This window comes from Miniopterus natalensis, chromosome 1 (genome assembly GCF_054644295.1).
Source record: "Miniopterus natalensis isolate mMinNat1 chromosome 1, mMinNat1.hap1, whole genome shotgun sequence".
In the NCBI taxonomy this organism is placed as follows: domain Eukaryota; kingdom Metazoa; phylum Chordata; class Mammalia; order Chiroptera; family Miniopteridae; genus Miniopterus; species Miniopterus natalensis.
Genome location: NC_142081.1, coordinates 78,858,637 through 78,885,784, shown reverse-complemented (window position 1 = coordinate 78,885,784; position 27,148 = coordinate 78,858,637). Strand labels below are relative to the sequence as shown.

Here is a 27,148-nt window from a genome sequence, read left to right as displayed (position 1 = left end):
CTCTTTGAGTAAATTTTTTACATTAATTTCATTTTAATACTGCACATCTCCAGAAAATGATGCCCTTTCCATTATACCATATTTGCATTTCTGGTAGGTTTACTCTCAAATTTGATTAGTTTAAATATTCTCTAGTATTTTCTATGTTAATAATGACAACCTTTTAAGTTTCTAATAATTTTCCTATAATGTTTAATATTGTTTTGCTTACTCCTCATCACAATTCTGAGTTAATGGAACCATCATCATTCTTCCAATTTTGCTAGCATGAAACCAATTCCTTAGAAAGCTAACAGTTATTAAGCCCTTTCTATGTGCCAGACACTGTTCTAAATACTTTATTACCTCATTTAATCTTTGCAACAACTCTAGGAGATAGTACAATTTGTATCCTCCTTATTATAGGAGCCCCGGTTATTTAAATAATTAGCCCTATCACCCAGAAATGGCAGAGCCATGCTTAAAACCTTGACAGTTTGTCTTCAGAGCCTTATTAGATGCATAAATAATAATTGCCGAATCAGATTTGAACCTAGAGCTTCAGATTCTAGATTTTCTGCCTTTTTCTTTTTAACTGCATTGCTTCTCAAGTAAAGAATATTGAAGCCTGAAACATAGCTGCCTAGAAATAGACTTGGGAATCATTAACACAAGAGCTTATATTAAGGAGTAGATCTTAGAAGCTTTTACCCCCTTCCCCGCCCCCCCCAGATTGATCTGGAGTAGAGAGTTCAGCCATACTGGGAATAATCTAGATTATTTGGACATCTTTAGGGATGTAGGAAACTGTATGCGTGTATGGGATCATACAGACATGCAAACACAGGTCTTATTCCCTGTTACCAAAAAAACCTGTTAAGCAGTTGCATTCCCAGTCTGTGCCTTTAGTTAGCTGTATCCATAGAGAGCTTTGCTTCACTTTTGGGTTTAATGTTACTTGATGATTATAGCTTTTTTTACTGCTAACCATGAAACTTGGTTATTTAGATCTATAAATATTACCTAAGATTTATGGGTAAACGATAGTAGGGGAGAAATAAATCCGTGGACTGGTTAGAAGACTTTCTGATAGTTTTGATAGTAAACAATTTATAGCATTGACACTGTGCTAGTCTGAAAGAGAGGACTTAAGAGCTGATCCCGTGTGTTCAGGAAGTAAAATGTTTCTGCATTGAATTGTTCTGAAATTTAGCATTCTACTGAATTTAAGAATATCAGTATCAGGACTTGCCAGGTATACTGGGACACTAGAAGGAGTCAACTTTTTTTAATTTTTGGCACCATTATATTCTTCATCAGAAGGTTGTATTTGATCGCACTAATGGAATTCCACTGATTTCTGACCGCAAGTTACTCCCTTCAAGCTGAAAATCAGTTGAAGTAGGGAAATGAAGTTTCACAAGACATTAGGCAAAAATTCTACAAGTTCTGTTTCTGTTGGAATCCCTTTATAAAGTATATACATTTTATTTGTGTACCTAATTTGTTTTTTAAAGAGTTTGTAGCTAGCTATGTTAAATTTAAAAGATAAGAAAATATTTGACTTACCTCAGCAACTTCTTGTTTTTGCTTAAGTTCACTTTACTGCTATCAGTTAATCAAATTACACTTTTTTTTGAAAGGTTACATATTTGTTTGGGAATCTTTATGAAAACATCAATTAATTAATATGGATTTGTTAGAAAAATCCTGCGTATTATCTCTGCCTATGATCTTGGTACTGAATTATAATTGAAAATTAGATTTAGAGTTGGGGATGTGCTTTCCTCTTACTTTCTCTTCCTAAGAAGAGCAGATGTACAGAGTAACAAATTGATCAATTTACTTTAACAGTGCATGTTCATTCTATGATGGCTGGTTGTGGATGTTTTGGTTGTGGTGGTGGTTTCATGTCATTTAAAGGCTCATACACTTTTATTAGTGTCATTGTTGGTTGCCTTTTTTGCAGATGTGTAGCACTTTGCAGTTTAGGTATTTGGATTTGTGAAGAACTGGTCCATGAGTCTCATCATCCGCAAATTAAGGAAGCTCTGAATGTAATTTGTGTTTCCTTAAAGGTAAAATGACAAAAACAAAACTATTTAGTGGAATATATTAAGATAACATAGAATCATGATTATTTTTCCTAAATGTTAATTATATGCTGTGCCTTTACAGATTTAAAACATTTAATAAATGTTTTCATTAATTTGTTATTATATTATCTCCTTGATCCTGACTTTTTCAAGAGTGGTCCTACTTTTGAATTTAGACTATCTTAGTAATGACATATTTTATCTCATTGTTTTATGTATTTGGCTTTGTTCCTAAAATACATATGGATGACTCCTAAAAAGGAAACAAGTTATTTAACAACATATGTAGGGTTGCTTATTTTTTCTTTATTGGTATTTTTGTAACCTACTATTTGATCTTTATTACTTCTGAATTTTTGAGCTGCTCAAAAATTTGAATTTATCATTCAGGTTAAATGCCCTCTTTGTGACCAAAATAAGATTTGTTCAGAAATAACCTGATTATTTGGAGAGTCTAAATGAATGGATGGACATTTTTGTTTCTGAAAGGATGCATAATATTTCTATCTTAATACTTATAATACACTCTATAGGACTGTAAAGATACAAAGTACAAATATTACTGATTTGACAGATACTTCTGAGCATATTCTAGTTTGAGGCGCTTTGTTAGGCTGAGTAAGAGATACAAGAATGAAAAGAATTATAAATATTAAATTCAAGAGATTAAGGATCTGATGTCTGAAAAAGATTAAAATAAGAGTAATCAAATAAAAAAAGCTGAGATAACCAAATGAGTTGTGCATGTAAACTGCTGATTGAGTTCAGAGGTAGCAGAGATCACTTTGGCTTAGGTACCAGAGAAGAATTTAAAAAGAGGAGACTTTTGGTCAGGGCTTGAAGAGTGGGTAAGATTTGGTCATAGAGAGAGAAACATAAAAAGTATCACTTTATGCCTTTGGGGAGTCATTTAAGAGTTTTAAGCATAGAGAATGTCAACATCAGAGGAGTTCTTCAGAAGCTCAATTTGGAAGTATTATGTCTAGTCGATTGGAATGGGGAAAGATTGATAATAAGATGAGAGGCTGCTACAGAAATGTAGATAAGAGAAAATGGAATAAAAGTTAAGTGAGGACAGTCAAACATTACAAAGGAAAAATAAAATTGTCTTTGTAATGAGTTGTGATTTTTAATTAATTTTGCAGGTGTATATTTATCTTCCTAATAATATTTTAACACATTATAAATGTAGAAAGACAAAAAGAAACATGAAATTTAAATTTTTTCAGCAGCTAATGCATTGATGCATAATAGTTCAGGAAGAAATTTTTATGTGTTTTTTTTCTTTTGTTGTTATTACAGTTTACTAATAAAACAGTAGCCCATGTAGCTTGTAACATGCTTCATATGCTGGTTCATTATGTGCCTAGACTTCAAATTTACCAGCCTGACTCTCCCTTGAAAATTATTCAAGTAAGTAATTTCTTATTTATTTCTTATAATGACCTTGTTAAAGATTTTTAGATTTGGATACCTTGAAATATAAAATTACGTAATAGTTTTCAAATTTTGCATAAGTAAATAATGACAACCCAGGTGCATTTTTGAGTATCAAAGTTCATGACAGTACCTTTGTGTTTTATGTTAGGTGATCGTGTTCTTGTTTTTAAATGCTACCTGCAGATTTACAATTGCCATTGTCTTTATGAATATGCATTTGGCTTCATTCCCTCTTTTAGGTTAAGAAAACATGCCATCCCTCCAGTTACCATATCAGGACACTATTTTTATTTATTACTTTTCTTTCCCCTTCAACCAGTTATTCATAGTTTTTATTTTATTTTAATTCCATGTTTTCTACACTTTCTTCCATATCTAAACTATTTCAGCCCTTTCTTATTTCTTTCTTGGTATACTGTAATAGCCTTCTAATTGATCTCCTGGCTTCTGAGGTCTTCCCCCTCAAATCATCATTCATATTTACATGACTTTTATGTCACTTACCTGAAAAAAACAAAACCAAACAAAATCTTTGAGTGGTTTTCCTTTGCCTATAAAATAAGATCCAAATTATTTAGCTGGGGTTTTGAGGCCTTCAGATGAGGATGCAACCCATCCTTTCAGAATCATGTACATATTCCTTTCAAATACACTGTAGTCCAGACACCTGGGTTGGCTTATTATCAGCTAAACATACCCCTCACTCCTTCTTACCTGAAGTGCTCTGATTTTCCTCTCTACATCCCCCTACCCCCATTTTCAGTTACTGGTTTAAATCCATCTCATCAAAAAATAAGAACTCTTACTTGTTCTCTCTAACCAGAATTTATTATTCTTCATATTGTAACATTTTTAGTAAAGATGGTAATTAATATTTATTAAGCATCTACTGTGTACCAGCTACTACACCAATCACCTTCCACATGTTATCTCATTTAATTCTTAAAAGTCTTTTGAGGTGAGCAGTTATCTTCCTCCCTCCCCCCTTCCCTTAATTTAAGATGAGAGAACTGAGCATTTAGTAACTATGTAAAGTCACAGCTAACAGGGCAGTGTTCACACTCAGGTCTGTAAAATTTCAGGTCTATGCTTTTCCCACTCAGCCATGTTGCCAGCCTCTATTACAGCAGTAAATATACTTGTGTACAAATTAATAAATGTTGGCTGCAGCTATTATTTTCAATGGGGACATGATAACTGGATGTAAATATGAATATGCATCTGTATGCTAATATGAAAACATTTCAAGAATTTACTCTTTAAGATTGCTTATTCTATTTGAAAATTAAATTTGTTCTTTAAGCAGTTTTTTTCTTCTCATTTGAAAGCCTTCAAATCCTTTTCCTTATTTTCTTTATCAGATTATCTATTATTAATACTTACCTAAGTACTCAAGTGTGAAGACTTGTTGCAGATTGCTTCACTATACATTATAGTGGCCAACTGCTACAGTTGAACATAAAGAGTTACTATACTTCACCTCTAGTTGAATGTAGGAATGGACTCCCACAATAATGAATCATTTCACTAATTGTTACTTATTTGCATAGTTAGGAATTGAAGCTCAGTTCTATTACCATTATGAAGCAGGTGCATCTAATATACTAGATTCTGCTGGTAAACCTTTACTGTATAAAGTATATAGAGAGGGATTTTTCTACCTGGTGCATTGAAGCAATAATTTATAAAAATATAATAGCATACAATAAAAACAAATTTATCCCTGTACATTTTTAGCAAGCACATAAAAGAGTTGATTGTGATCAAGAGATTCCCAGGGTAAATGACGGTATATTAATATTTTGCCTTTTAATTTATTATTAGTTAATATTCTCTGTATCAAATTTGTTCATGTACTATTCAGTGTATAATATGTTAATTTAAAAGCCACATTATAATATATCTTGTTTTTTTAAACAAGCATATATTTACATATATATGGAAACATCTAGAAAGACAAGAGAATAGATTTTTACACTTCCCCCCAACTTTATTGAGGAATAATTGATAAATATAATTGTATTTAAGGTGCACAACATGATTTGACATTGTGGAATGATGACCAAAATCAAGATAATTAACACATCTATTATTTCACACAGTTAACTTTTTTTTATGGTGAGAATAAATTTACTCTTAGCAACTTTCAGATATTCATTACTGACCATATAATTAACTATAGCTACCATGTTGTACATTAGATCCTCAGAACTTAATGTTATAGCTGAAAGTTTGTACCCTTTGACCTACATCTCCCCATTTCCCTTCTCTCCCTTCAGCTCCAGCAACCACTGTTTTACTCTCTGTTTCAGCTTTTTTTTTAGATTCCACATATAAGTGATACCATATAGTATTTGTCTTTCTCTGCTTGGCTTAGTTCACTTAGCGTAATGCCCTCCAGGTTCATTCATGTTGTCACAAATGGCAGGATTTCCTATATTTTAAAATGGCTGAATAATATTCTGGTGTGTGTGTGTGTGTACATACGTACTGCATTTCCTTATTCATGAGTTGAAGACATTTAGTTTATTTCTATATCTGGGCTATTGTGAATAATGCTGCAATGAACATGGGTGTGCAGATATCTCTTTAGGTACTGATTTCATTTTCTGTCAGGAGTGGGATTGCTGGATCATCTTGTAGTTTCATTTTTAATTTTTTTGAGGAACTGCCATACCGTTTTTCATAATGGCTGTACCAGTTCATACTTCCACCAACAGTATATAAGGCTTCCCTTTTCTCCCAAGTCCTTGCCAACAGCTGTTATCTCTTGTCTTTATGAAAATAGCCTTCCTAACAGATGTGAGGTGATATCTCATTGTGATTTTGATAAGCATTTCTCTGATGATTAGTGATGCTGAGCACTTTTCTTACAGCTAGTAATGATTTGAATGTCTTCTTTGGAAAAATGTTTATTCAGGTCCTTTGCCCATTTTTAAATTGGATTATTTACTTTTTTGCTATTAGTTGTATGAGGTCATTATATATTTTGGATACTAACACCTTATCCAGATACATAGCAAATATTTTCCCCCATTTCATCGGTTTTCTTTTAAATTTATTGTTTCCTTTGCTTTGCAGAAGCTCTTTAGTTTGATATAGTCCCGCCTGTTCATTTAGCTTTTGTTGCCTGTGCTTTTGGTGCCTTATCCAAGAAATCAGTGCCAAGACCAATGTCAAGAATCATTTTCCCTATGTGTTGTTCTAGGAGTTTTATGGTTTCAGCTCTTATATTTAAGCCCTTGATTCATTTAGAGTTAATTTTTGTGAGTGGTGTAAGATTTAGGTGCAATTTTATTCTTTTGTATGTGGCTATTTAGTTTTCCCAGCACCATTTATTGAGCAGACTATCCTTTCCCCGTTGTGTGTCTTGGTGCCTTTGTCAAAGATTAGTTGACTGTATAAGCATAGGTTTGTGTATAGGCGCTCTCTTCTGATCTACTCTTCTGTGTGCCTGAGTTTATGTCAGTACCTTACTGTCGTGTTTTTATTGCTATAGTTTTATAATGTAACCTGAAATCAGGGAGTGTGACGCCTCCAACTTTCCTCTTTCTCAAGATGGCTTTGGCTCTTTATGGCTTCTTGTGGTTCCATACAAATTTTAAAATAGTTTTTTCTGTTTCTGAGAAAAATGCCTTGGAATTTTGGGTTTCACTGAATTTGTAGATCGCTGTAGATGGTATGAAAAATTGAACTATGTTAATTCTCCCAGTCTATAACATGGAATATCTTTCCATATAATTTTAATTACCCATGGTCAACTGCAGTACAAAAATATTAAATGGAGAATTTCAGAAATAAACAATTTATAGTAAATTTTAAATACTACGCTGTTCTGAGTAGCATGATGAAATCTCACATTGTCCTTCTCAGTCCCACCTGGGATATGAATCATTCTTTTATCCAGCGAATACAGTATCCATACTGTGTTCTCTTCTCTCCCATTAGTCACTTAGTAACCATCTCAGTTATTGGATCATCTGTCACAGGACCCCAGTGCCTGTGTTCAGTAAACCTTATTTTACTTAATAAAGGCTGAAAAGTGTAAGAATAGTGGTGCTGGCAATTCAGATATGCCAAAGAGAAACTGTAAAGTGCTTCCTTTAAATGATAAGGTGAGGTCCAGAAGGAGGCAAGATGGCGGCGTAAGTAATAGCTGTACCCGCCACCTCACACAACCACACCAGGATTGCAACTGAAATACAGAGCAACCATAACTCAGAACCTCCTGAAATCTCAGAACAGAAGCCCTACAACCAGGGAACTGAGGGAGCATTGAGACCAGTAGGAGGAGTGGAGACGCAGGTGGATGGGGCGAATCTCAGTGATGCGACTGTGGGCCCACACCCAGCGCCACAGGTTAAACCTGGGAGGGATGTCTCAGCGGTGGAGGCTTCCCGGAGGAGTGAGGGGTCCCGGCCACAAAGCAGGCTCCGGGGCTAGGAAGAGAAATTCCCACAACTTCGGGCTGTGAAAACCAGTGGGGACTGTCTCTGAGGGACGCAGAGGTGGCAGGAGTCCCAGGCTTTCCTTGTAAAGGGCCGGCGTACAGACTCACTCAGACATGCTCCCTCTGAGCCCCAGCCCCAGGCAGCAGCTTCAAAGGAACCCAGGACACTTGGGGAGGAACTACCCTCTCTGAAATTGGGGCAAGAGCTGGAGGGGCAACTTTCTCCCATGCAGAAGAGCTGGCAGAGACCATTGCTCTTTTGGCGAGCCCTCCCCGAACAGAGCCGGCAGGGAGGTGCCATATTTGAATCGCCAGCACCTGACTCACACCTTTGGCCTCGCCCGGGTGATTCCCAGAGGCCCTGCCCCTCCCCACCTGCAAGCTCATCCAAGCCATTTCCAGGGGCTTTTCTGTGCAAGTAGCCTCTCAAGCCTCATGCTTAGAACTTTCTAAAGTCTCTCAAACAAGCAGCAGTGTGCCCCATACAATTTGATAAGTGGCCCCAGGCCTGGCACTACTGGCAGCCTGCATTGGTTCATAGCTTGGCCTCCCCTGGACAACACCAAGCCCAGCACAAGTAGCAGCCAACTACAGTTTGCTGTGTAGCTCATGCTGGGTGGCCCTGGGCAAGGCACTGGCACAGGCTGACTTTGCACCTCCTGGGAGGCCCCAGAGACAGTGTACCTGGTGGTCAGACTCGACCATACTGGATTACAACCCTACCACATCCACAAGTGACACACTCAGGGGGCACACTTAGTGAACATCAAAGCTCCATTGACGTAAATCCTGATCCATAGGTGTGTCTCCAGCACAGCAGCTCTTTGGCTGTAGTTGCAGCTTGTCTTCACAGCTGATTGGCGGGAAGGTCAATTCCTCCCAGTGATGCCAACAGCAACCAAGGCTCAACTACAACAGGACAGTCCACACAGCCCACACAGAGGAGCACCTAGAAGGCCCAGCTCAGGTGACTGGGGAGGCTGAGCCACTGGACCCTACAGGACACCTACTACACAAAGCCACTGTACAAATTCCAGGAGACATAGCAGCTTTACCTAATACATAGAAACAAACACCAGGAAGCAGCCAAAATGTGGAGATAAAGACACATGTCACAAAGGAAAGAAGAGAAGAAAGCTCTAGAACAGGAACTAAATGAAATAGATCCAAGCAAGCTAACAGATACAGAGTTCAGAATTTTGTTTATAACAACGCTCAAGCATATTATAACAAAAACAACTGAGAAAATCGATGACATAATAAAGTACCAATTTGAAATGAAGGCCGAACAAACTGAAATGAAGATTAATTTACAGGGAATCAACAGTAAAGGACGCTGAGAATCAAATCAGCAATTTGGAACATGAGGAAACAAAAAACACCCAACCAGAAGAGCAAAAAGAAAAAGAATCCAGAAATATGAAGATAGTATAAGGAGTCTCTGGGACAACTTCAAGCAGCCCAACATTTGTATTATTGGGGTCCCAGAAGGAGAAGAAAGAGGAAGAAATTGAAAACCTATTTGAAAAAATAATGACAGAAAACTTCTCCTACATGTGGAAAGAAATAGACTTACAAATCCAGGAAGCACAGAGGGTCCCAAACAAGAGGAACCCAAAGAGGCCCACAGCAAGACACATCATAATTAAAATGCCAAAGGTCAAAGACAAAGAGATAATCTTAAAAGCAGCAAGAGAAAAGCAGTTAGTTACCTACAGGGGCGCACCCATTCGACTGTCAGCTGATTTCTCAACAGAAACCTTGCAGGCCAGAAGGGAGTGGCAAGGAATATTCAAAGTGATGAAAAACATGGGCCTACAACCAAGATTACTCTACCCAGCAAAGCTGTCATTTAAAACTGAAGATCAGATAAAGAGCTTCACAAGCAAGGAAAAGCTAAAGGAGTTCACCACCACCAGACCAGCACTACAGGAAATGTTGAAGGGTCTTCTTTCAGAAGAAGCTAATGAACAAAAGAATCTGATGAACTAAATAGATCCAGAGACATTGATGCATGTAACAGATGATCATATTTCAGAGGGAAGAGGGAAGGGGGGTGGAAGGTGGGAAGAGATTAACCAAAGAAGTTATATGCATATATGCATAACCCATGGACACAGTCAATAACGGGGTGAAGGCCTGGAGAGGGGGTGGGAGCGAGGTGGAGGGGGTCAGTTGAGGGGAAAAATGAAACACCTGTAATAGTTTCAACAACAAAGGTAAATTTAAAAAAATAAAAAATAAATAAATGAAGAGGTGAAAGTCGGTGATCTTGCTAAGATCTACAATAAGAATGAATCTTCCATCCATGAAATTGTGAAGAAGGAAAAAGAAATTTGTGCTAGTTTGCTGCAAGAAAGACCACATTCACATAACTTTTACTAGAGTTTATTGTTATGATTGTTTTATTTTAATATTAATTACTTGTTAATCTCTTATTGTGCCTAACTTATAAATTAAACTTTATCATAGGTATGTATGTATAGGAAATAGCATAGTATATATAGGGTTTGGTACTCTCTGACATTTTAGGTATCTACTGGGGATCTTGGAATGTGACCCCTGTGGATAAGGGAGAATACTGTATTTCCATCTTCCTCAATTACATTCACTTTAGGGTTTTGTGTATGTGTGTTTTTAACTGTATTTATTGGGGTGACATTGGTTAATAAAATTATAAATTTTTTCAGTATACAGTACTACAATACGTCATCTCTATATTGTACTGTGTGTTCACCACCCCAAGTCAAGTCCCCTTCCATCACCATTTATCCCCCTTTACCTTCTACCTCTCTCAGCTGCATGGCAATCACCAGACTATTATTGTTTGTCTTTGTCCATGAATCTTTCTTTTCTTTTTTTCTTAATCCCTTCACCCTTCTCACCCAGCCGCCAACCCCCACCCCTCTGACAGCTGTCAGTTTTCTGTATCCATGAGTCTGTCTCCACTTTGTTAGTTTATTTTGTTCATTAAATTCCACATATAAATGAAATCATATGGTACTTGTCTTTCTTCACTCATTAGTGTTTTATAGTTTTCAGTATGTAGGTCTTTTACCTCTTTGATTAAATTTATTCCCATTGTATTGATTTTGATGCTAATGTGAATGGGGATATCTTTCTTAATTTCTCTTTCTGATAGTTTGTTGCTTGTGTAGAAATGCAACAGATTTTTGTGTTTTGATTTTGTATCCTGCAACTTTATTGAATTCGTTTATAGTTGTAACGGGTTTTTTTGGTGCAATGTTTAGGGTTTCCTATATATAAGATCATGTCATCTACAAACAGAAATAATTTTACTTTTCCCTTTCAGATTTGGATGCTATTTATTTGCCCAATTGCTGTGGTAGGACTTCTAGTACTATGTTGAGTAGAAATGGCAATTGTGGACATCTTTGTCTTATTCCTGATCTTAGATGAAAGGCTTTTAACTTTTCACCATTGAATATGATATTAACTGTGGGCTTGTCGTGTATGGCCTTTATTTATATTGAGGTACATTCCTTCTATACCTAATATGTTGAGCAGAGTAGATACCTTGAGTGACAGAATTGCAGATGATTTTTATAAATCTTTTTGCTTTTCTATATATATATTTTAATTTTCTATTAGAACATATGTTATCTGTGTGTTTACACATATTGATTCATGAGTTGAGTTTGTGAGAAATCCATATATAGTTCACAGCATATGTAAAGTTGATTCTGTACAGGAGGATTGTAAATGATTGATAGTTAAGTGTACTTGAAAAGCTTACATATTAAAAAATTACTTTGAAATAACAGTGTTAATGTTTCAGGACAAACTTGCAGCAATAGATTTTATATCGTTTTAGCATTAACATTAACATTTTAGAATGGACATTAGTTAAACATATTTTGTGGGTTTTTTCCTTTTTTTTTTTTCTGTAGATCCTGATAGCCACTATTACCCATCTTTTGCCAAGTACAGAAGCTTCATCCTATGAAATGGACAAGAGGGTAATTTAAATTTTTTATGCTATTTAATATAGTTATGTACTAAAATATCTATATTTTAAAATTGCAAAGTTATATATATTTATATGGTAAACATTCATTCATCTTGTACTTAAAATTGACTGTAATGTGAAATGTATCTATTTTTTAAGTGTAACAAATTATATTTTCATCCAAATTTTAACTTAATCATAGTCATTTGATGAAGTCTTTGAATCTCAGGATTTTAAGGAATATTGGAGGACATTCTATCCATTTATAATTATTTTGAAATTAAGATTGGGGGGCTAGGTGTGTACAATGTCATTGGGTGTCATTATTTTAGGCCCGCTCAGCAGATAGAGCTAGAAAGTAGAGAATATGTATATATTCACAAATATATATATATATATATACACACACACGTATATATATATATATTTATTTATTTTATTTTATTTTTAATATTTATTGATTTCAGAGAGAGGAAGGGAGAGGAGAGAGAGAGAGATAGAAACATCAATAATGAGAGAGAGTCATTGATTGGCTGCCTCCTGCCCTCCCCCTACTGGGGGTTGAGCCTGCAACCTGGGCATGTGCCCTGACCGGGAATCACCGTGACCTCCAGGTTCATAGATTGACACTCCACTGTGACCTCCAGGTTCATAGATTGACACTCAACCACTAAGCCATGCCGGCCGGGCACAAATATATATTTTATGTGTTTGTACGTGTGTGTGTGTGTTTGTTATACAGGGTGTCCCAAAAAAATGTATACATACTTTAATAGCTGATAGCTCAATTGATGTTTCTTTTTTCTCAGACTTAACCCATTGTGCCTTTATAATTATTCAAAGTGTATATACATTTTGGGGGGACACCCTGTATATATATATATTTCTTTACTATCTTCCAAGTATTAAAACACCATGAGTTTATCCTGACACCTTTGATTCTAACTCAGGATTCAGTCTAGTCTTCCCCCTTTCCATGTTTATAACTCTCTGCTCCAACAGTGGGAAACCTAGCTTCCTTTATCCACAATATATTTACTTTGTGCAGTTCTAGGAAAATAAAAGCAGTTTTAGAATTAGCCTACGCCTTTGTGTAGTTTACCATGAATGTAGTATATAATTCAAAAGCTGTGTTTAAAAGTGATTTGGGCTACTTCTCCCTCCCCCTTTCTTACCTCATTGTGGTGTTTATATAACTCATTTGAAATACAATTCAGGCCTTTTTGTTTGTTTGTTTGTTTGTATTCCACTTTAGGGTCTTTCCCCCAACCTCATTCCTGTTGCTTTTATTTATTTTAGTCTCTGGCTTATTCATCCTTTGTTTATTTTTGCACAAATGTGCAGATACATCTATGTTTTCTTTTTTCTCCTTGTTTATTACACAGGTTTTTTTTGGTACATTATATTTTTCACATGACACTATACTCTGGAAATTCATGATCAATTCATAAAGATCTTCCATTGTGTAGTATTAGTACACCATTGTGTAAATGTAACATAGTTTATCCAACTCACTCTCCTGTGTGTAAACATATAGATTGTTTTCAGAATTTTACAATTACAAACAATGCTGCAGTGAGTAGCTTTGTACCTATATATTTATTTTAACATTGTTGGATTGGGTCTTCGGGATATATTCCTAAAAGTGGAATTGCTGGATCAAAAGGTAAACAGATATGTAATTTTGTTAAATATTGGCATTTCTACAAGCAAACTGTGAGTCTCTGTTTCCTCAGATCCTAAACTCAATGTGTGTCATATTTTTGCCAAATCAATGGTATCTCAGTGTAGTGTTCATTTACCTTTGTTTTTTGTTGTTGTTATTTTAATTTTTAAAATTTTTATTGATTTTTAGAGAGAGGGGAAGAGGGGGGAGAGAGAGAGAAACATCGATGTGAGAGAGAAAAATTGATCGGTTGCCTCCTGTGTGCATCGTAACCAGGGATCGAACCTGCAACCTGGGTGTGTGCTCTGAACAGGAATCAGACCAGTGACCTTTGGTGCATAGGATGACTCCCAACCAAATGAGCCAGGGCTGCCTTTCTGTTTTTGTAAGTCAGGTTTAATATTGTCTCATATTTAATAATGGCTTAATTTTTTGTATATTTTATTTTTGTGAATTGTCTAGTCATATTGTTTTACATTTGCTAACAGGTTTTGGTGTTTTTCCCTGAAATTTTTACATATTAGGGATATTAGCTCTAACTATGATATCTTACAAATATATTTTTTCTTTTTTCATTTGTCTTTTGATTTTGTTTATGGTGAGTTTTTTATTGTTTCATGTGTGGGATTATGGAAAATAATTTTTTTATGTAGTCATTTTATCAATCTTTCATTGTGTCTTGATTTTGAATCATACGTAGAGAACCTTTCACTGAATCCTGGATAAAGATAAACTCACCTAGTATATGTTTTCTCCTAGTATTTGTATGATTTCATTTTTGCATCTTTATCCCTCATTCATTTGGAGTTTGTTGTATTTTGAGATAGGGATCTAATTTTTGTTTTTCCCAATGGATCACCAGATTTCTTAGTTCCATTTAATAAAAAGTTCATCTTTACCCTTTAGTAAATAATCAAATTCCATAATTAATTGATCTGTTTTTTGAGCTTCTGTACTAGCAGTTTTCAAACTCTTGGTGACAAGATCCTTTTTAGTATTGTTAAACGTTATTGAGAATCTCAAGTAATTTTTGTCATGTGGACTATATTTTGTCTACTTGATCTGTTGTGTACTGAAAGAGCTGTGTTAAAGTCTCCCATTAATGTTTTTGTATTTCCTTGCATTTATTGCAGCTTTTGCTTATAAAAGTAGTCACTATTATTTGATATATAGATATTCATAAGTGTTTTATCATCATTTTGAATTAATGCTTTTGGTTTGAACTCTTAATTTGTCTAGTGTATCTTTGACTTTCTGAGTCTTTTTGTTTAATTATCTCTCTTGAATACAGCATACACTTGGGTCTTGCTATGTGAGCCAAACTGAAAATCTTTTTTTTTTTATTAGGCAAGTTAAACCCATTCTGATAAGATTTATATTTTTGGTCTCACTTCTATCATTTTATGATTATTCATGTTATGTTATATTTTCTGTGCTTCTTTCTCTACATGATGTATTTCCCTTGTTCTTCTTTTGTTTAAGTTCCTTTTGATATTCAGAAAATTTTATACCTTGTTCTTGTGGTTACCTTTATATGTATACTTATTTTAATGCTTTCCTTGTTTTCTTACTAAACCTCTTACTCTCTGGCTTGTGATTATTTAATGGTATTCTTTATCCCCTATCTATTGCCTATATGTTAATAAATGACCTTATTTTACTTTTCTCTTGCTCTCTCTTCACCTCCATTTTTAGTTACTTTATTTCTGTACAGAACATACAGTATCTGTCATATAACAAATGATTCTTCCACACCCTTCTCTACTTTTATATATTTTTAGTCTTTATAATTGATTATAGCAAATGCCGTTAGTCTTTTTGTTGAAGTTCCTCAGCTTCTTGGATGAAGTTCATCTTTATTCTTCAAGAAGGACTCATGAATACAGAAGTCCCCAAGCTCTTGCATGTTTAAGACTTTTTCTGTAACCCTGACACTTGAAAATCAGCTTGGTTAACTATGGAGTCCTTGATTCACACTTACTTCCCTTGAGTTTGTTTTTGCTTTTAATGTTGTTTTACTTTGTGTGTGTGCTTATCCTCACCCAAGGATATGTTTATTGATTTTTTTTTAGAAAGATAGGAAGGGGAGGAGGGAGAGACATCAGTGTGAGAGAGAAACATCAATTGGTTGCCTCTTGTATGTGCCCCAACTGGGGACTGAACCCCCAACCTTTTGGTATACGGTACACACTCTAACCAGCTGAGCCACCTGGCCCGGGCTGTGTGTTGTTTTTGAGAAGTCAGTCTGATGCCAGATTTTATTCTCTAGCCTTTGTAAATTATTTAATCTTTTTTCCTGGAGGCCTTAAAGGTATTTTTTCTTTATTTTTGAAGTCTTAACTTTTGAAGTTTTAGCAGGGTATGTGTTAAGAGTTCATTATTGGAGGTCAGTTTGTCCTGGCATCTATCTGGTGGGCCTTTTCAATATGTAGATTTCAGGAACTTCTTATATGTAAATTGGATATTCTTCTTTCTTCCATTTCAGTCACTTATCTCTGTCACTTTTTACTTTTTTCTTTATCTCATTTTTATTCTGTTGTTTTCCCATTGTTCTTCAGTGTCTCTTAAAGTTTGTTTTTGATTTTTCATATTTATTCCTCCTTAGGCATTTTATAATTGAGGCTTCATTTCTAATATGATTTTATTTTTTTCTTTTAGTTCTTTTCCTAACAAATTAATTCTTCCCTTCTTGGTCTATTTCTTTTTAGTTTTTCAGTTCCTACTTGAAGATAGGGTTTTCTTTGTCCCCCATGTCTAAATGCGTATTTGAAAATATTTAAATTAGAATGTTATAGTTTTTGTTTGCTTCATAACTGGAATATTGGGAAGGGGTGCATCAGCTGAATTGCTTAGATTCTTGTGTTTTCTTTTTGTAGTTTGTACAGAATGAATTTTTCCTCTGCATATCTGTGGACAAGTTTGGTCACTTGGAGTGGTTTACAAGATTCTTACTTCAAGAGCTTTCTTTTCTGGAAGTTTAACAAAGTACAGTGTCTTTATTGGATGATGTTTTTTAAGGAGACAAAGAATTATAGGTCCAAAATTTTTTTAAAAATTTTAAGACTTTCAAGATCCTGAATTTTTTTCTTTTTACTACATGTTTTTTCACAGCATTTCTCTCCATTCCCTCTTAACATTCCTTTCCCCAAAAGCATTACCTTTCCTGTGTGTAAACATTCTACTCAGTACTCTCTCTACCAGTACACTTTCAGTATTCTCACACTAGTGTGTATGTTACGTGCTTGTTGAATCAGCTCTGACTCCTGGCAACCTTATGAATAAGTGATGTCTTCAGTGTCCTGTCCTCAGCAATCTTCCTCAGCTCCTGTAGACCCATTGCTATGGCTTCTTTTATTGAGTTAATCTAGCTCATATTTAGCCTTCCTCTTTTCCTGCTGCCTTCTGTTCTTCCCAGCACTGTTGTCTTTTCCAAAGAACCCTGCTTTCTCATGATGTGCCCTAAGTAGGAGAGCTTCAGTTTTGTCATTTTTGTCAGTTTTGTCATGTTTCAGGTTAATTTGCTCTAGGACCCACTGGTTTGTGCAGCTCTCCTCCAACATGTATTGCAAATGAATCAATTTTTTTCTATCAGCCTTCTTCACTGTCCAACTCTTGCATCTGTACATAGTAACTGGGAGTAGGAGGGTATAAATGATCTTAGCTTTAGTCTCTAAGGACACATCTTTACTCCTAGTGATATTCTGTAATTCTTCCATTACTGCCCTTCCAAGTCTCAGACTTTTCTTGATTTCTTGGTTGCAGTCTCCATTTGAATTGATGAATGAACAAAGGTAAGCAGAATCTTACCAATTTCAGTGTTTTCATTATCAATGTTAAAGTTGTGTATTTCATATGTAGTCATGATTTTTGTCCTCTTAATGTTTAAATGCTGTCCTGCCTTAGCACTTTCTTCTTTTACTTTAATCAAAAGTTGTTTCAAATCACTGCTACTTTCTGCCAGTAAGATAGTGTTATCTGCATATCTTAAGTTATTGGTATTTTTTCACCAATTTTCACTTCTTCCTTTGAGCCTACCCCAGGTTTCATATATGTTCTGTGTACAGATTAAACAAACAGATAAAATGCATCCTTGTTGGACACCTTTGCCTATAGGAAACCGTTGTCTCTCCAAGGCGTAGTTTATGCATCAGAACAATCAAATGCTGAGGCACGCCCATTTCTTTCAGAGCGACCCGTAGCTTGATCGACGCAATCAGATGCTTCACTGTAATCTGTAAAACATAGATTAACCTTACTACACCCCTTACTGTCTTCCCTCTTGAAGTTTGGGATGTATATTGGATGTTTCCAGTATGTAGGTCATTGTTTTGTTTGTTGACATTCTTTTTTTATTTTTCTTAAACTTATTGGACTGACATTGGTTATATGATCATATAGGTTTCTAGTGTGGGTATCTTTATTACAAGATCTGTCAATTGCTCTGTGTACCCACCACCCAAAGTCAAATCTTCTCCCATCACCATATATTAGGACCCCTTTCACCTCCCACCCCCTTCCCTCTGGCAACCACCACACTGCTGTTTGTGTCCACGAGTTTCTGATTTTTATCCCACATATTCTTGTTTAGGATTTTGACAGATTGAGTCTCTGTGGTTTGAAATAATTCTTTATATACTCCATCTCCCCTGGTAATTTATTTCTTCCCAAAACTTTCAGGGTTGCTTTCACTTCACTTTTAGGATTACAGATTCTTCCTCAGACAAATCTTTCTCCTGGTCAGATAATGTGTTTCCTTGTTGGTTGTTCAGCATTCCTAATCTGGGATTCCTAACCTGGGTTTTCATTTTTCTTTTATTTCTTGAATCTTCTGGAGCAATCTCTTATTTTTTCTTTTTCTTTTTCTTTGTTGTTGTTGTTCTCTTCTATCTCTTTAGACTGACTATTATAATAGTTCTTTTTATCTCCACATGATAGTCAATGAAAAATTGCATTCAGGATTCTAACCCTGTCACCTTTTATTTTTGCATCTCACCTACCTCTAACAATTTTTAGTGATTCTCTGTCATTCATCTCAGTTTTTCTTTCCTTTTTACTCCTGGCATTGCCTTTCCACATTCTTTGCTAGTAGTATTTCTAGTTTCAGTCCACAGTTCCTCTGGTTCTCAGTTAATTGAGTTTATCAGTGCAATTCTCTTTTCTATGTGGCTTTTAAATCCATTAGGAAATATATTTTGGCACTGCAATTCTTTTAGTGCTCTTGTTCAGCTTTAATGTTTGATATTAGCAGGTCCTGGTCAGTACCAAGTTCTCACACACAGGATGGTCTCTTTCTTTCTGAGTGGTTTTTAGGTTTGTACCTAGTTTTCTTCTCTCTTGCAGTTTTTCCCAGTCTGCCCTTGTTCTTCATGAAAGCTTGCAATAGGAGAATGGGGAAAAGCTTACTGGAATTTGCTGTATATTTTCTGCTTAACACATAATTTGAAATCTTTCCTGCTAAAATTGAGGATATGGATTTTGTGATGTCTTACTGGTTCTTTTTGTTCTTTATTTTCCTTTTGGAGGATATGTTCAGAGATTTAGGCCAGCATTATTCCTTGAGTTGGAGAATTGGTCTTTCAGTCTGAAGATCAACAGATCTCTTACTGCTGCTTGATTCACACTTTTATGGCACTAATTGTGGTTCTTTAATAAAGCGGACCACAGAGATACAGCTATTTTACTCCACATTTTCCATAAAAGTGTTTTGGTTATAACATACATTGGTTTAAAAGTATCCAGTGGAAACGTTTATTTTTAAAAACTAGTAACAGTTTTAGAAAGTGGATAAGATAGTCTAGTCTTTCTGGCACGATACTCAGTGAGGTGGTGTTAAATTAGAAGAGGAATGTGGAAGTGATTGTAATAAGTACAGACTAAAATATTTCAATTGTATTCCATTCCTTGAGCAGTTAAATAATTATAGCTAATTGAGGCCTGTTGTTTTTTAAGCTCAGTGTGTGTTTTTTAATTAAAGAAATTTAACATTCTTGTTTTTAAGGTTTCATTGTGCTTGCACTGAAATGTAACAGAGAAACCCACTATAATGTTCATGTAAAACATTTTAAAAGTTAGGTCTAGGTAAATATTAATGTTAGAATTTAGGATTGATAGTTCGTGAAATAAATTTGAAAAACAAAAAAATAAGTTGGTGAGCCCTGGCTGGTGTGGCTCAGTGGTTAGAATGTTGATCTGTGCACTGAAGGGTCTCAGGTTTGATTCCTGGTCAAGGGCATGTACCTGGGTTGCAGGTTCAATCCCCAGCCCCAGTTGGGGGCATGTGTGGGAGGTAACCAATCCATGTGTCTCACGTCAATGTCTCTCTCTCTTTTTCTCTCTCCACCCCTCCCCCACTCTCCCCACCGCCCCATCCTTCCCTTCCATTCTCTCTAAAAATCAATGGAAAAAAATATTCTCAGGTGAGGATTAACAAAAAAATAATAAGTTGGTGAATTTCTGTTAAGTATTAAGCTCTTTGTGAGCTGACAATAACAATGATCTATTTTATTGTTATAGTTGGTGGTATCTTTACTTCTGTGCCTTCTGGACTGGATCATGGCCTTACCTCTAAAGACACTGCTCCAACCAGTCCATGCTACAGGAACAGAAAATGATAAAATAGAAAAATCTGTCCTCAATTGCATTTATAAGGTAAACTTCTTTGCTTTATTACTGATTTGGTAACCAAGGGTTTATAAAACCTAAAGAAGTAACATTTCTTAGTATTTTCATTTAGAGCTAGGTATTTTATAAGTATATAGATTTATCTTACAGTACCTAAAGATAATTAAAAAGTAGTTTCTACAATAACACACTGTTGTTTTACTCTCAGGTTGTGAAAGGAATCAAATCTTTGTTAAATATAAGCATCGTTAGTTAAACTTTACTCCTTAAGAGGTATTAAATTTTACCTTGATTGAAGAGCTAAGTTTTAAACCATTTAAAATTTCATCAAGCTTTTGTATTACAGTGGATTTTTTTCTCCTTTTACTTTTATTTATTTATTTTTACTGAAAAGGAAAGCTTATATGTGTTTCCCCCTGTGTTTTCAGGTATTACATGGATGTGTTTATGGAGCTCAGTGTTTTAGCAATCCAAGGTATTTTCCAATAAGCCTATCAGACTTGGCATCTGTAGATTATGATCCTTTTTTGCATTTGGAAAGTCTGAAAGAACCTGAACCTCTGCACTCTCCTGATTCAGAACGATCTTCCAAACTCCAACCAGTAACAGAAGGTAAAATGAATTTTCTTCTGGACAGTATTGTTGTTTGAATTCTCTCAAAGCATGATTTGAGGCCTTGGGTAGAAATAATGAAGGCGATGATGGATAATGCATATTTTACTTTGTAGTTGTTTACCTCACTATGTATATTACTACGTTTCATTTTTAGTTTAAGAAATAACTTCATATACACAATTGCTAAGATTATATGTGATGACATTTTCTTTATATTTCTAGCTAAGTTATTCGATAAGTTCTTTTTGATATTTACTTTATACACCATAGGATTTATATAATTGAATAGGAGATTTAGCTTTGGAGTCAGACAGACATGGTATTGAATTTTGACTCATTTAATAGCTGAATGACTATGTCTGTATTCTTATCTATAAATATTTTTCCCCTCATAGAGTCATTTTGAGTACTAAGATAATATGTATAAAAGCCTTTGCACAGTTCATGATCCATAGTGAATGCAATAACATATTTTTAAAGCCACATTACTTTTACATTCAGAGTTTACTATTTGATATAAGACAAAGATGTAAACAAATAATCTTATGAGTATAAAAATAAAGGTACATTCAAGATACAGAGGTAGCTCCGAGGTACCCAGTTTATTGAAGGGTTTTTAAGATGATATATGTGATGAAATTAGTATTAAGAGCACTTTGACAATAGCATTTTACAGGAGTTGGCAAATTATGCCCCATACCTGCCACCTGTTTCTATAAATAAAGTTTTATTGGGACATCTCCATGCTGTTCATTTATGTATCATTATAGCTGCTTTTGTGCAAAAACAGTAGTGTTGAGTAGTTGCAACAGAGATTTTGTGGCCCTAAAGCCGAAAATATTTACTGAGAAGTAAAAATATTTACAGAGAAGTTTGCTAATCTCTGGTATATTAGATTAATTTTAGGGATGTTAAATCAAGAGTAGAGAGACAAATCATGAGGCTGTTGCAGTAGTCCAAGCAACAGTTGTTACAAGCTTAAATTAGATTTTCCCCAAACTAGACCAAGAATATGAAAAAGTTCAGAGGCTTGCAAGGGGAAATGAGGAGGATAATGTTGGAAATGGTTTAATGGGTGCCCATTGGATATTTACATGAAGATATCTAGTGGACAGTTTATTGTGAATACAGATCTAGACCTTCCAGAGAGGTGTCTGTTAGATATATGTATTTGTGTGTGTGTGTGTGTGTTCTGAGGAGAAAAAGTTGGAAAGGAAGGAAAAACAGGAGAGAGTAATTTTTCAGAAATGAAGAGAGAAAGATTTTTAAAAGACTGGCCAGCAATATTAAATGATAGAGAGGTCAAGTATAAAAACACTGACAAGTATGTCTGCTTTAGTTTCAGCAGAGAAGTAGGAGGCAGAAGCGGATGGCTGTGGGTTGAGGAGCAAAAAGGAGTTAAGGAAGTACTGTAGAGCCATCTGTCAAAACTACTCTTTAAAGGAGCTTGACTATTAAAAAAAAGAAAGAAAGAAAAGTGATAAAACAGTAGGTAAGCTAAAATATAATTCGGGGTAAAGGGATTTTTAAGGATAAAGAGAGTTGAAATTAATTATAAGCCGAGAAGGCTGAGGAGGAAGATGGGAAGGAAAGATCATCATTAGTAGAGTGAAGATCCTGACAGGTGAGCTGGAGGTATAGTTGCCAATATTAGCTCTTCTGAGACCAGAAAGAAGATGGAAGTAAATTAAGGAGATTGAGAGAAGTTATTGAGGTCCTTAAAGAAAATGAAAACTACAAAGTTTTGTTTTTACCAATCAACATTCAGTACGGTGGATATGGCAGAAACACAAACTAGCTTTCAGAATATTGGCATATGGTTTAACCATGGAATCTGGGTTTGCTAAGAATTGACCAGGTGCTAGGAAATGGCTAAGTTGGAAGAAAATGAAGTGATCTAGTGAGTCAGAGAATAGATGTGGTTGGTAATAAGAAGTTATAACAATGATTCTCAGCCTTGGCTTCACATTAAGATACTGATGGTCTGATCCCATCCGTAGAGATTTTGATATATTGATCTGGGATTGCTGGAATTTTTAATAGCTTTGCCAGTGATTAATATGCAGCCAAGGTTGAAGACCACTAAGGGGATTAATATGTTGTGAAAGCGGTTTTTAAAATGAGTTTTTAACCAGTGAAACCTCTTCAAATAAATTTCACACAGAAGCCTAATATGTAAAACTTTTTAAAGTAGAGTTGCAGCAGGATAGAGGCTGGGATCCTACTGACTTTTCTCCTGTCCATCTCCAAGGACTCTACAGAACAAAACGAGGAAATCACTAAGAGGTTGTGGTCAGAGAGTAAGCTATTAAGGAAGAGTTTGAGTTTTAAAGGCAGAATAGTTATAAATGATTAAAACATCTAGGATGTGACCATGATAGGGATTTGGGTTGACCACAAGCTGCTAATAGTTCTTCTAAAACACAAATATACAGAAAAAAGAGTATCTGGAGGTAGGAAATACAATGGCGGCGTAGCTAGCCTCCCGCAGCCACATCAAAATTACAACTAAAATACAGAACCACTATCACTCAGAGCCTCCTGAAATCTGGCTAAACAGAAGCCCTACAGCCAAGGAGCTGAAGAAGCACCAAGACGCGTAAGACGGGCAGAGACGGGGGCGGATCAGGGTTGAATCGAGAAGATGTGGCTCCGGGCCCACACCTGGTGCCATGGTTTAAACCTGGGGATGGGAATCTCGGCGGTGGAGGTTTCCTGGAGGAGTGAGGGGTCACAGCCCACATCAGGCCCCCAGCCCAGGGTTCCGGGGACTGGAAGAGAAGTCCCCACACCTTCGGGCTGTGAAAACCAGCGGGAACTGTCCCTGAGGGTCCCGGAGGCTGCAGGAGTCCCATGCTTTCCTCTTAAAGGGCCCGTGCATGACTCAGTCTGACCCACTACCTCTGGGCCCCAGCGCTGGGTAGCAACTTGAAAGAAACTTGGGACATTTGGGTAGGAACTAACCTGCCTGAAATTGGGGCAAGAGCTGGAGGGGCAGCTTCCTCCTAGGCAGAAGAGCTGGCAGAGGCCATTACTCCTTTGGTGAACCCTCCCCACACACAGCCAGCAGGCAGGCGCCATATTTGAATCGCCAGCACCTCACACATTTGGCACCGCCCTGTCCATGATTCCCAGGGGCCCTACCCCTCCCTCCCTGCAAGCTCATCCAGGCCATTTCCAGGGGCTTTTCTGTGCAAGTGGCCTCTCAAGCCTCATGCTTAGAACTTTCCTAAAATCTCTCAAATAAGCAGCAGTGTGCCCCATACGGCTTGGTAAGTGGCCCCAGGCCTGGCACTAGCAGCAACCTGCATTGTTTCATAGCTTGGCCTCTCCTGGACACCTCCAAGCCCAGCACAAATAGCAGCCAACTATGGATTGCTGTGTAGCTCATGCTGGGTGGCCCTGGGCAAGTCACTGGCAGTGGCTAACTTTGTACATCCCAGGAAGCCCCAGAGACAATGCACCTGGTGGTCAGACTCGACCACGCTGGATTACAAAACTACAACATCCACAAGTGACACACTCAAGGGGTGCACTTGGTGAAAACCAAAGCTCCACTGAAGTAAATTCTACTCCACAGAGGTGTCTCCAGCACAGCAGCTCTTTGGCTGTAGTTGCAGCTGGTCCTCATAGCTGATTGGCCAGGGGGTCAGTTCCTCCCAGTGACGCCAGCAGCAACCAAGGCTCAACTACAACAGGACAGTGCACATAGCCCACACAGGGGACCACCTAAAAGGCCCATCTCAGGTGACTGGGGAGGCTGAGCCACTGGACCCTACAGGACACCTACCATACAAAGCCATTCTACAAATTCCATGAGACACAACAGCTCTACCTAATACATAGAAACAAACATCTGGAAGCAGCCAAAATGTGGAGGCAAAGAAACATGTCACAAAGGAAAGAAGAGAAGACATCTCTAGAAGAGGAACTAAATGAAATAGATCCAAGCAAGCTAACAGATACAGAGTTCAGAATTTTGTTTAAAACGACGCTCAAGCATATTAGTAAGAGTATTACGAAAACAACTGAGACCACTGATGACATAATAAAGTACCAATTTGAAATGAGGGCTACACGAACTGAAATGAAGAATAATTTACAGGGAATCAACAGTAGAGTAGAGGACGCTGAGAATCAAATCAGCAATTTGGAACATGAGGAAACAAAAAACACCCAACCAGAAGAGCAAAAAGAAAAAAGAATCCAGAAATATGAAGATAGTATAAGGAGCCTTTGGGACAACTTCAAGAGGCCCAATATTTGTATTCTTGGGATCCCAGAAGGAGAAGAAAGAGAGCAAGAAATTGAAAACCTATTTGAAAAAATAATGACAGAAAACTTCCCCTACCTGGGGAAAGAAATTGACTTACAAGCCCAGGAAGCACAGAGGGTCCCAAACAAGAGGAACCCAAAGAGGCCCACAGCAAGACACATCATAATTAAAATGCCAAAGGTCAAAGACAAAGAGAGAATCTTAAAAGCAGCAAGAGAAAAGCAGTTAGTTACCTACAGGGGCGCACCCATTCGACTGTCAGCTGATTTCTCAACAGAAACCTTGCAGGCCAGAAGGGAGTGGCAAGAAATATTCAAAGTGATGAAAAACATGGGCCTACAACCAAGATTACTCTACCCAGCAAAGCTATCATTTAGAACTGAAGGTCAGATAAAGAGCTTCACAGGCAAGGAAAAGCTAAAGGAGTTCACCACCACCAGACCAGCACTACAGGAAATGTTGAAGGGTCTTCTTTCAGAAGAAGCTAATGAACAAAAGAATCTGACGAACTAAATAGATCCAGAGACATTGATGCATGTAACAGATGATCATATATCAGAGGGAAGAGGGAAGGGGGGTGGAGGGTGGGAAGAGATTAACCAAAGAAGTTATATGCGTATATGCGTAACCCATGGACACAGACAATGAGGGGGTGAAGGCCTGGAGAGGGGGTGGGAGCGAGGTGAAGGGGGTCAATTGGGGGGAAAATGTGGCACACCTGTAATACTTTCAACAGTAAAGATAAATTTTTAAAAAAATAAATAAAACACAAATATAGAAGTGAAGTAGTTCAGATATAATAGAGATATACTGGACAATACATTATAGCAAAATAATTTAGATGATCATTGATGATGCAACTTATAATTTATTTAGATTTGGCATAGTAAAATAGTGTTCATGTAAAAACAAAGTTATGTGAAAACAGTTATTTGCATTAAAAAGGTTTTTTTTCAATTAAAATTGACATTCAGTATTATTTTATATTAGTTTCAGGTATACAGCACACTGGTTAGACAATCCTAATTTACAAAGTGATCCCCCCCCAGTATTTCAGATACCCACCTAGCACCATACTTAGTTATTACAGTACTATTGACTATATTCTCTATGCTGTACTTTTCATCACCATAACTATTTTTAAATACCAGTTTATACTTCTGAATCCCTTCACCTTTTGAACCCAGTCCCCCAACCCCCTCTACTCTGGCAACTGTAAGTTTCTGTGTCTATGAGTCTGTTTCTGTTTGTTTATTTTTTTCTTTAGATTCCACATGTAAGTGAAATTATATGTTGTTCTTTTCTGTCTGACTTATTTCACTTAGCATAATACTGTCTAGGTCCATCCATGCTGTTAGAAATGGTAAGATTTTATTTCTTTTTATGGCAGATCCATATTTTAAATCCACTCTTCTATTCCAATGAATGGGCACATTTTTGCATTTTCAAAGGTGTAAAATGATAAAAGTTTGATTCAGGGCAGTGTATTGTATTTCTTAAACAGTGAAATAAATTGTTTACTAATGTAAAGGGAAGTTTTAATGTATTTCGTACAAAATTTAGTATACTATTGACAAATAATCACTTTAAAAGACACAAAATAAAGATTTAAATAGAGGAGCTTTATACTGATACCAGATACTCTGCAGTGTACTAGTCTCTAAATGTATTTAATTATTCCCTTTGGACTTTCTTAAAGGTATTAAGGACCAGATAAATGCAGAAGGTTTTAGGAACTACTGTGAACTAACAGCAGGTTATTCTGTGATGTGTAGTGACTACATGCTGCCGTGTGTTTTTTTTAATGTGGCAAAAATGACTGATCATTGTGCCCTTGTCTAAGGCATGCTCCATCATCTTCAAGTACTTTCTTGGCCAAAGATTTCTAAACGTAGTGTCCCTAATAAGCTCAGTATTGGATTGAACAAGTCTGATTTCAGAACTATTGGCAGGAGCAGCTGTAATTATTAAATTTACTAAAGAATAAAGCAAGGTAGTGAAGTTGGCTTTTTGTCAAATGGCAGTAGTCTTATTA

General features: G+C 36.3%; 1 protein-coding gene across 5 annotated transcripts in view; it reads left to right on the top strand.

Moving 5' to 3' along the window:
• RALGAPA1 (Ral GTPase activating protein catalytic subunit alpha 1) overlaps positions 1 to 27,148 on the top strand; it is a 243,060-nt gene that overhangs the window by 124,873 nt on the left and 91,039 nt on the right. For all 5 annotated transcript variants that reach the window (XM_087823517.1, XM_087823523.1, XM_016198437.2 and 2 more), the window contains 5 exons: positions 1,949 to 2,057; positions 3,378 to 3,488; positions 11,877 to 11,945; positions 20,115 to 20,249; positions 20,651 to 20,834. In XM_087823517.1, the coding sequence (XP_087679643.1) occupies positions 1,949 to 2,057; positions 3,378 to 3,488; positions 11,877 to 11,945; positions 20,115 to 20,249; positions 20,651 to 20,834 (608 nt within the window). The remainder of the gene's footprint in view (positions 1 to 1,948; positions 2,058 to 3,377; positions 3,489 to 11,876; positions 11,946 to 20,114; positions 20,250 to 20,650; positions 20,835 to 27,148) is intronic.